At 38.0% G+C, this 11,692-nt stretch overlaps 1 protein-coding gene across 1 annotated transcript in view; it reads right to left on the reverse strand.

Annotated features, from left to right (window-relative positions):
• Window positions 1–11,692, reverse strand: part of SCAF4 (SR-related CTD associated factor 4) — a gene marked incomplete at both ends in the record, with an annotated part of 52,660 nt that overhangs the window by 20,198 nt on the left and 20,770 nt on the right. The window contains 8 exons of the mRNA XM_084231936.1: window positions 462–652; window positions 1,273–1,358; window positions 2,167–2,331; window positions 4,191–4,299; window positions 4,619–4,788; window positions 9,507–9,683; window positions 10,274–10,413; window positions 10,729–10,864. Coding sequence (XP_084088062.1) covers window positions 462–652; window positions 1,273–1,358; window positions 2,167–2,331; window positions 4,191–4,299; window positions 4,619–4,788; window positions 9,507–9,683; window positions 10,274–10,413; window positions 10,729–10,864 — 1,174 coding nt within the window. The remainder of the gene's footprint in view (window positions 1–461; window positions 653–1,272; window positions 1,359–2,166; window positions 2,332–4,190; window positions 4,300–4,618; window positions 4,789–9,506; window positions 9,684–10,273; window positions 10,414–10,728; window positions 10,865–11,692) is intronic.

Raw genomic sequence — 11,692 nt, forward strand, 5'->3', positions numbered from 1 at the left:
ACAAATCTTACAGACTCAGAAGTTTTACATATACACTCATATTATAAACGAAAATTTCAATAGCTACTGACACCGCAAGAATATGTAAATACTCTAAACACATGATAAGATTCAGGAGACAATGCAAGCTAACAGTCTACAAATTGCAAATCTTTTAAGAGCAAGAGGCTATTTAGTTATTCTAGAAAAAATTAAAACCTTTCTATCAAGTATAAGCGTTAGTTCACAACTTTGTATTTCACAGGAGATCCATGACAAGCTATTACTCATCATTGTTAGTGTGGTTCACTTCTTATTGCTATTTTATAGCTGGTGTAACCACAAAAGTAAATCCAAAGATATACACCAAAGCACAAACAAGACATGACAAAAGTATTATTTTGCTAAGAGTTATAAAACATCTTAGACCCATTACATGAAAATAACTAAAGCAGAAAATTTGAATATGATGGTTAATTTACCACTTGCAGTTTCTGATTTGATTTGAGGAAGGCCTTTTTGACGGCGTTCTCTTTCTTTTTCTCGATCCCGTCTTTCTTGGGATCGAGATCTAGGAGAATGCCGGCGTCTGTCTCTGGACCGAGATCGAGAACGTCGATGACGAGACCTTCGCGATCTGGAACCAGATCGAGATCGTCTCCTTTTGGGTGACCTAATATTTTCACAGGAAGAAGAATGTATATCACACAGGAAAAAATGGAAAAGATTAATTCGGATACATATGAATTCAAAAGCAGTTATTTACTTTTAAAGTGTAAGTTAGAAAGCATGTGTATATTTTAAGGGAGATAAATGGCTGCTATCTTATAAAAGTTAGGTCTCATATTTACTATCTCTGGTACTATATACTAAATTACATCCTTGCAGTCTAAGAAGTTAATTGTTATCGCTGATATAACACTGCTTGCTATCTATCGTCTCAGGAAAGTCTTTTTTGCAGCAATTAAAAGTACAATCCTATTATAGTAATACTTATTCTCTTTTACTTCTGTGGGTCAATAAACTTGTAAAGGAGCTTTGAATACGTAATTCTTCTAATTCCATGTACATTTATCTGTATCAAGGCAAGTGCACTACTCAAAGGGGAAAAACATGGGTAAGATGACTGACCTTAAGATTTTTTTTTAACACTTCTCCTGCCTCCACTCCACACATAAAAATGGATACCAAGTGCTATTTTATTTAACACTGGGTATACAAAAACAAGCCATGTTATTTTAATCCCCAAATCTTCTAAAATACGGAGGACAGGAGAAACTTTCTCTAAGTTACCTGGATGCTGACCTGGATCTTGATTTTCTGTTGTCAGGCATATGCCGTTTAACCTCTTGAATACAAGGTTGTTCTACTTCCATTTCCTTAAAGACAACAACAACAAACAAACCCCCATTAAATGAGAAAAGTGGAAACTATAAAGCCCATGAGAACAAAATCTAAGAACCAATAAACTACAAATTGCATTCCCTGAAACACTTCTCTCTTGGTTACTTAAAGCCAAATTACTAAACAATAACTGACCATCAGTGGAGAAAAATGGTTCATATGGCTTTGCAAGAATAGAAGCAAAACTTCCTTACTTCTAGAAATTCAAAATTCATGTGATATACTGCTTTAATAAGCCATCATCTAATTTGGTCAGCTAGACAAAGGGTAAGCATTCTGTACTCCATCTCAATCTTCACAGAACCCTATGGAAATTGGTGAAAATTACATCCACCTTCCAAATGAAAACCTCAGGGTATAGAGGGTTAATATTTCTTTTTTTTTTGAGGCATGTTTTTTTTTTTATTTATTTATTTGTTTGTTTTTTGTTTATACATGCACTGGGTACAGTCAGAAGCGCAGGAGGGTGAGAGAATTCACCAGAGCCAGAGCGGGGAGCAGAGCAGGCACAAGGACCGAAGTACACTGCTGAGGGGAGCAGCGGGCGGCAGGAGAGGTCTGCGCGCCATGCGGGACCCTCCTCCGGTGGCCAGGGAGCAGCCGGGAATCGAACAGTTGCCACAGAGGCTGCGGGCAGCTTCGCAACCCAGCGCTCAACCGCTGCGCCACCAGGGAGGCCTGAGGGTTAATATTTCTTAAGAAAAGTACAAACAGGTAGTAATCTGCATATATGTCTATGTAGCCAAAAAGATAATCAAAAATCTAAGAATGAAGTTTTCATACCTGATGTGCCTTCTGTGTAAGTGGTTCATTTTGTGCTTGAAAAGAAGCTGGGAAAGGCTGCTGTACGGCAGGGGTTGGAGGAATCACAGGTTGAGCCATGGGAGGAAATGGAGGTGTAGGAAGAAGGCCAAATCCTGGCATCTGTCCATTAGGAGGAAGTGGAACCTTTCATTTTTAAAGAAAGTATATATGTAAATTTTAAGTAACAGCTACCAAAAATAATTAGAAAGTCTCTACTTTGTATAAAACTAAGCTATCTGCAACAAATTTTGGTCAAGGAAAAACTACCATAATATGCAAATATAGTTAAACAATTTCTGTAAGTATCAACCTTTTGCAAATAACATACATATCCAAGTACATAGGTAAAAAAAATCCAGTAACTATAAATATACAGGAAAATATACAGGTTTGGCTTTATATAATTAAAGACATACCTTTATTTATATGAGGAAGCAATGTGACAAACTGAACTGAAAGAAGAACTGTCTCTCACTTTAAAGGTAACTAAGACTTTTGGGAAGACAAGTGGCTAGAAGTATTGATTTCTAGGTTTATTTTAAAAAATTTACTCCAAGAAGAGTTTCAACTAACATGCCCACATTTAGAGTTTCAAATGACGTAATGAGAGCAAACCACAACCAATTTATATTACCATAAAATTAACGGTAATTGTTTCTTCACTTAATACCATTTTAACTATTGGCACTTTTGAATTGCAGGGAAAACTTGTATACAAGAACTGAGCAAATAATACAGTTAAGAAAATGGACACATACTGAAGAGACTTCTTAGTACTACTTCTAAACTAATGCTATAAAGTACTTTCCAAGAATGGCTATACAACAGAATTAATACACAGTGGAGGGCCTCCCTTGGTGGCACAGGCGGTTGAGCACCATGCTGTGAAGCTGTCCATAGCCTCTGCAGCGCTGGATCGATGCCGGCCGTCGGCCTCCCACATGGCGCAGCAGACCTCTCCTGTTGTACCCGCTGCTCCCCTCAGCAGTGTATTTCGTCAGTCTGTCTATTCTGTTCCCCACTCTGTCTCTGGTGAATCCTCTCACCCTCCCATGCATCTCTCCTGTACCCCTGTTCTTGTGGAACAGGGGTACTGGAAAAAAAAAAAAAAAAAAAAAACAGATCCTCTAGATTGTAGCACTGGAAGGCCAGGATTTGTATTTTTAAAAACACCCCTCTCTGGCACCATAATTAGATGTGTAGTCAGGTTTAGGAAACTACAGTCTATAGGGTATTTACTAAAATAAATGCAACCAATAAGTTTCTACTAGCTTGTTGCAAATCTCTGGTGTTATGCCTTTTTTTTTTTTTTGAAGAATTCAAACTATATCCCTGAATATTTTTTTTTTTTAAGATTTATTTATTTTTATACAAGAACCAGGGTACAGTCCAGATGCGTGGGAGGGTGAGAAGACTCACCAGAGACAGAGCAGGGAACAGAATAGACAGACTAAAGAAATACACTGCTGAGGGGAGCAGCGAGAGAGACAGCAGAGGTCTGCTTCGCCGTGTGAGATTCTTGCCAGCCGGCTGGGATATAACCCACACTGCAGAGGCTGCAGAGGCTGCAGACAGCCTCACGGTGTGGTGCTCAACCACCTGCGCCACCAGGGAGGCCCTATATCCCTGAATATTGATAGCTGAAGACCTGTAATGCATTTAATCATATCACATTTACACACACACACACACACACACACACACACACCCCCCAAGGAAAAGAGCTGTGTAACTCGACAGATCGGTTCTCTGCAATGCAACCATAGGCTCTAAATGATTTTCACTAAATTACCTATTAAATTGCAAGCATGCAATATTTAGCATTTTTATTTTAGTAAGAGCAAAAAGCAACTCAAAACAAGTGCTCAACAGCTTTTACTGGAGCTGGAGTACTACTTAACCAATCACACAGCTAAATAATGGTGTCCATGAAGTGCAATCCATACCCATGCTGGCATGAATATACTTTCAGTCACTATAGTCTGCTCCAGAAGTGACTGTACCTGATGGTGCACTGGATCCTGCTGTATTGCCATCATTCGAGGTTGAAACTGATCCATTGTTTGCTGCTGTGTATATGCTGGCTGCTGCATGCCATCTCCAGGAAATCCACTAAAAAAAAGGTGAGTAAATTTTTACCAACACAAAACTTCCAACATTATCAGCCACATTTATACTACAGAAACACAAGAACACTACCAGGAGTTATTAATAGTCAACATTTTACTATATCTTATTTGTCTATATTTTAGCATTATTCCCAACACAAAAATCATTTTTGGTTGTTAATCCAATAGGATCCCCTCCACTTTTGGGAGAAAATCCAAACATCACAATTAAAAAAATGATGTTATATGAAAAATGATTTTGTTACTAAATATCACAAGTGACCTATCTCCGTATCTGCTGAGGAAGTAAAAGAAAAACTTACAAGGGTGCCTGTGGAGGGGAAGCAGCAGGCGCTGCTGCCCCTGTGGGCACGGTGACAACAGTTGCTGGAGGCGCCGTGGCGGAAGGTGCCATGGCAGCAGCAGCATCTTCTTTCTTTGATTCTTCCACAGCTTCTGGCTCATCATCATAATCAAATCTATCAAGTAGCTTCTGGAATAGGTACATATTTTGAAATTTCGATTGTGATCCAATGAACAAAAACAAGAATATCATGCTGTCATGAATAACCTCATTTTCCCCACATGCTTGTTAGGACTTGGGTTCACAAACAATTTTTACACAAATGCCATTTGGAAAATAAGTAATTTTTTATTCTGCCCTTCTTCTCCAAGTGTAACTAGTCTTTTATTATTTGGCAATATAAATATTTTACTAAAATAGCAATTTTCCACTTTCAGTTTTATGTTTTATCAAACTACTATAAATACCTATAGTAAGCGTTCACGTACTACTTGCTTAAGAATGTACCAATATTAAAAAGAAAAGAGGGCCTCCCTGGTGGCGCAAGGGGTTGAAATGCAACCCATGATACCACTCACAGCCACTGCAGCACGAGTTTGATCCCCAGCCGGGGGCTACCCACATGGAGCAGCACATCTCTTCTGACTCGCCCGCTGCTCCCCTCAGCAGTGTATTTCAGTCATTCCTCCTGTTCTGTTCCCCAATGTCTCTGGTGAATCCTCTCACACCACGCTCCTCTTGCCTGTACCCCAGTTCTTTTTTTTTTTTAAATTTTTTTTTAATAGAGGCATGTTTTATTTATTTATTTGTTTGTTTGTTTGTTTATACAAGCACTGGGTACAGTCAGAAGCGCGGGAGGGTGAGAGAATTCACCAGAGCCAGAGCGGGGAGCAGAGCAGGCAGAAGGACCGAAGTACACTGCTGAGGGGAGCAGCGGGCGGCAGGAGGGGTCTGCGCACCATGTGGGACCCTCCTCCGGTGGCCGGGGAGCAGCCGGGGATCGAACTGGCGCCACAGAGGCCACGGGCAGCTTCACAACCCAGCGCTCAACCGCTGCACCACCGGGGAAGCCCTGTACCCCAGTTCTTGTATGCATAAATAAATAAATCTTTTTTTTTTAAATGATTGGTTAGATTTTTTTTTAAAAAGATTTATTTTATTTATACAAGCACTGGGTACAGTCAGAAGCGCAGGAGGGTGAGAGAATCCACCAGAGCCAGAGCGGGGAGCAGAACAGGCAAAAGGACCAAAGTACACTGCTGAGGGGAGCAGCGGGCGTGGCAGGAGAGGTCTGTGCGCCATGTGGGGCCCTCCTCCGGTGGCCGGAGAGCAGCCTGGGATTGAACCGGCGTTGCGGAGGCTGCGGGCAGCTTCGCAACCTAGCCCTCAACCGCTGTGCCACCGGGGAGGCCCCCATAAATAAATAAATCTTTAAAAAAAAAAAAAAAAAAAGAGAGAGAGAGAGAGAGAGATTGGCATTTACAGGGCCGCAAAGAAATCTTACTACCTATGCTGCTTTCTTACAGACCAAAAAAATGAACCAGGGTACATCTCAAGAGTGTAAGTCTAATGGAAGGGTCATTTAAAACTAAGATTACGTTTATTCAAAAAGAAAGAAAGATCAAACACCTGTAGCTGCGTTTTGGTTGACTACATAAGAAGCCTGCAATGTTGATATGGTTTCTTCTCTTCACCGAAAAGGAAACAACGCTCAGCTGATTAGACTCATAACCAAGACTGCACCGTCACGGAATGGGTCAGGATGTGGATGCTGGTCTGTTGGACATCAAAGGCCTCAGAGTCTTGCATCTAACAAGCACTCATGGCCGTGCCCATTCCACTCATGCATTTCCAACCTTAACTTCCTCAATTTTTGTTATTCTGTGATAGTTATGTCCAAAAATTATGGTTTTACTTTACTGAACAGCAGGTTTCTGAATTAAGAAGTGACATTCCCTTATTTGGATAACACATGTGGTTCTTTCTTTGTAATTCTAGGCCAGACGATTCAAAGTTTTTATTATAACTGAGTGTTCCAGTCCACTATAATCCAGGCACCTTGTTGACTCATACATTAGCTTATTTAACTCCCATGGAAACAATAAATTACTACAATCATTATTTTACAGTGCTACACACTGAATAATGTAATTAACAAGCTGTTACCAAAACTTTCTGGTTAGCCCAAAAGAGACCTTTTTAGTGAACGCAGAACCAAAGAATTCCTTTTTCTTTTTTTTTTTTTAAAGATTTATTTATTTATTTATTTATTTATTTATTTATTTATTTATGCAAGCACTGGGTACAGTGAGAAGCGCGGGAGGGTGAGAGAATTCACCAGAGCCAGAGTGGGGAGCAGAACAGGCAGACTGACAAAGTACACTGCTGAGGGGAGCAGCGGGCGGCAGGAGAGGTCTGCGCGCCATGTGGGACCCTCCTCCGGTGGCCGGGGAGCAGCCGGGGATCGAACCAGCACTGCAGAGGCTGCGGGCAGCTTCGCAACCCAGCGCTCAACCACTGCGCCACCGGGGAGGCCCAAGAATTCCTTTTTCTAAAGGATGTAATTGGTTCACCAATGTTGGGAGGAATCACAATTCAAATTAATAATCAGATAAGGCTGCCACCAGAATTACTATTTTTTAACATTTTTCCTAGAAGCTCAGGCACCAGCACAATAATAAAAAGAAACAGGCAAAGATGTTGAAGAGGGAACAGCACATCCGCAGCCACTTAGAAAATCTGGGCACGTCAACTAGAAAACCAAATGTTTAATACTGTGAGCATTTACAAGATAAAATAAAAATCAAGTTTTTCATGATGGCATCAAAAACCAGATAAGTTTAAAAAACATTAAACATAATAAATATAATGTTTAAAAAATATGTTTAAAAAACATTAAACGTGAAAAATGACTAAATGTTTAAGAATAAATGAGAAATGTACATGACTTATGAAAAACGACATTTTAATAGATTCAATAAAAGAAACTTATCGGTACTTCTTAAATTAACCTATAAATACATAAATTCTAAAATATATGCTAAAGTTCATACAGAAAAATATGCTTTGATGGGTCACTGTGTCAATTTAGTTAGGTTATGGTGCCCAATCATTTGATCAAATATTAATCTACTTACTGTGATGAACGTATTTTTAAAATCTAACTAACACTTAAAGATTTTCAATAAATACCCTCTATAATGTGAATGAACCTCAGCCAATCAATTGAAGGCCTTAAGAGCAAGGAGTTAAATTCCTAAAGAAGAATTCTCAAGACTACAACAAATAAACATTATCTTGCAGAATTCAGACTCAAAATTCTAACACTCTTAGCAGAATTTTGAATCTGTCAATCTGCCCTACAAATTTTCAATTTGCTAGCTTCCACAACTGCAGGAGGCAATTCCTGAAGAATCAGTCAGTCTCTCCACTCCCTCAGCATGTGTGTGCACACATAAGTAGACAAAGAAAATTTGAAAAAGAAAAAAGGGGGGGGGAGGGGAAAACAACACTTAAAATGAAACAGTATGTAAGGTACTTAATATTTAAATTGTCACAATGCAGAAATGAAAAATATATTAGTGGGGCAGAGTAGTGCCCAGAGACACCAAATTCCACAGCAGGAATTTAGTGCATGATAAAAATCTTGAGCAAGAACTAGCTATTTTCAAAAACATAAAAATTTTAGCCAGATTTTAAAAGATTCTAGATGGACTGAAGAGATACACATAAATAAAAATAAAAAACTACTAGAATATAACATTAAAAAAATACCGGTGGGGAGGGCTTTCCTAATCACAAGAGAAAACTAATAAAGCCACAATACTTAAGAATTTATGTTTATATGTGCATGGCAACAGATAGGAAAGAAAGTACAGGAATCTACGCTAAGCAAAGTGGAATCCCTTTAAAACTCTGCATGATGTTTCTTTCCATAAGGGTATACACCTTCTTTTAATCAGTATTCATAAATTACTATGATATGACTATTTAATGTACACATTCTCCTTTGAACTACCAGCAACAAAGTTACTATGTCTTCTAAGTAGAATGCTGGAAAGAAACAAACTTTGGAGATGATTAAAACTGGAAAGGTATCATTTAGCTCTAGGGTTTTCAAACTTCAGGGTTTTTTGCTAGTAAAACCTATACAACAAAATGAAATTTCATATATTCAAAATCAGTAATAGACAAGATATATAAGCCAATAATAGACAAGACTGGAGTTGTTTGGGTTAATATTTCAACAGGAAGCTCTGGGTTGTACGGATATTCGGAATTATCTATGTCCTTATTGGCAGCCCCTTAACCATACCAACGGCCTAAGAAAACAGTTGGAGACAACAAACCAATCCAAATCCTCATATTACAGACAGATAGTAAGGTTGTTTAACGGCAAAAAGGAGAGAGCAGTTTAAATGTCTATCAGTAAGAGAATTAGGTTTAATGTGATGTACCCATGTAGTAGAATATACTTGATAAGCACTCAGTAAAAAATGTAATCTAAATCTATTAAACTTATCAACAGAGACAAGAAGATTAAGATGAAAACAAGTGAATTAAAAATAGCATAAAGTATGACCAAATAAAGGAAAACAGAAAGCAAGGAAATTCTGGAAAAACACAGCAAAATGGCATGGTAGTTATCTCCAAGAATGGGGATTAATAAGCATTCTGTTTATGTTCCTTTATATTTCCTTTTAAATGGGAATTTTTTTTTTTTTTTGCAATTAGTATATGTAATACATTTATAACCAGGAAAGCTAATGAATGTTATGATGAGGAGGGAAATCCCGCAAACCCTAATACAACAAAATGAACAATTCAGGGAAACTAGAGGAGTAACTTTTACTTTCTATGCTGAGTCATATAAACTATCGGGGTGGGGAGTTATGTGAGAAGCTTACCTTATCAAATGCAGTTTTTTGTTCAGGTGGGGGGAAAGCAGCTTTTTGTTCAGGTGCTTGTGTAGGAGCTGTCTTTAACTGAGCTGTGATAGCCTGAACCTGAGCCATCACAGCATTGTCAATGGCAGGAGATTGTGGTTTTGGAGGCTGTTGAAAAGTCTGAAGGATCTGCTGAAGCTTAAATAATGGAAAAAATAAACCACTAAGTATAATCATAGTGTCAAAAATTAATTTACTAAAAGCAAAAACCTTAAGGTTACTTAAAAAGCATAGGCACAGAGTAAATAAAAATAAAGAATCTATCTTTTAGTAATGACTAAATTTGTAGTGAATAAATATTATTAGGGATACGATGGGAGTTATTCAAGACTGAAATGTATGCTGATGACGCCAACAGTAGAAAATGTAGGTCAAAAAGAAGAGAAAGCACACTGAATTGTGAACAAGGTAAATATTTTCTAGAAAAATACAAAAAAAATTATCTCCAATCTAAAAAATGTCAAACTCCACTGAAAACGCTAGAATTGAGAACATTATCAGCAGTTCTGAAGTTGTCTTCACAGTGTTACTGCTACTTCTCAGTATATTTTTACCTTGCTTTTCACCTTTTCCCTATTATCTTTATACCATTTATTATTTTCCCAGTGAAGGCTTTTCTGTTCAAAGTGGAAATATCTCCTCCCTTGAATGTACTGATTTGGGCTGTAAGTAGGAACTGACTATAGCATCCAATTGCAAACAATCCAGTCTTTCGACAGGCTGTTTACCTGTTGGCCTTGAGTTGTCTGGAAGAGTTGGGCCACAGCGGCAAAAGCATCAGAGCTGGGCAGCTGTGGCACAGTTGGTACAGAGTTTGTAGTGGCTTGGGGAGGTTCAGAAGAAACTTTAACTGGTGGCGGAGGTGAACCTAAAAAAGAATTGTGCATCATTAAGGTTTTTCTTTTTAAATTGTAAGCTTTTAATTTTCCTTTTCAAATTCCATTAAGATTCTTTACTAAAATTAACATTCCAGTCAGTTTTAACAAATACAGACTGTGGTGCTGGAGTACTAGAAAAGCATAACTTTGTTAGAAAAAAGAATTATGGAAAGAAAACCATTACCTCCCAGAGGTAAATTCAAGTTTTCCTCTTACAGAAAAATTCCAGCAATATGAACAGACTCCAAACTTTTCATGTACAAAAACTATGCCATTTCTAAGTCAACGGATACATTTTACCATACCTTCATTATTAGTAACATTTTCTGCTACTGGGGCAGTGTTACTGGTTCCTGCTGCCATGTCCAAAAGAGGCTGAATAATTTCAATTTTGAATACTCCATTTTTTTGCCAAAGGTTCAGCACACGAACAATTTTACTCTGTTATGTGTGAGAAAACATGAATATACAATAAACATGCCAAAAATTTATTACTGCCTCTTACAAAAGAGAAATAAGCCACCCTATGGTAATATATCCTTTTTTTAACAAAAAAAAAAAAAATTTTTTTTTTATTTATGCATACAAGAACAGGGGTCTAACAGGGGATGAGAGGAGTCACCAGAGACAGAGTGGGGAGAAGAACAGGCAGATCGACTGAAATACACTGCTGAAGGGAGCAGCGGGCGAGACAGGAGAGGTCTGAGATGCTATGTAGGTTAGCTCCCTGGCAAGGGATCGAACTCACGCCCCAGTGGCTGATGATAGCTTGATAGCACTGAGACTTTAACCTCTGTGCCACCAAGGAGGCCCCTGGTAATAAATCCTTACTAAGTCCATTTTGTAAACAGAAAATAATTATCATCAGAAATACAACCTGTTAAGCTACTATTTCTTCAAAAAGGAAAAAAAGGAATATAACCTAGTGTATCAAAATAAATCTTATATTAATAAAATATCTGAAATTTTCATTATATTCTATTTATGGTTACAAAGAAACACCATCACTGGGGGAAAAAACACAAATATCTTACAGAAACAAATGATGCAAAGAAACATTTTTTCAGGCTATTTTAACAGTAAATATTTAAGAAACTGGCCTGTAATTGGTAAGTTGTTTTGTGGACTGTTTTGTGTGTAATTCACCTCCTACTGAAGAAATAATTTTCTTTTCATTTTCTTTTGTTGTATTTATCCCACAAAAGCAATTCTCCGAGAATACTGTACTAATACAGACACTCAAATTTATAAGCTGTTTATTGTAAACAT

Source organism: Talpa europaea (genome assembly GCF_964194135.1).
Source record: "Talpa europaea genome assembly, chromosome: 4".
Classification (NCBI taxonomy): domain Eukaryota; kingdom Metazoa; phylum Chordata; class Mammalia; order Eulipotyphla; family Talpidae; genus Talpa; species Talpa europaea.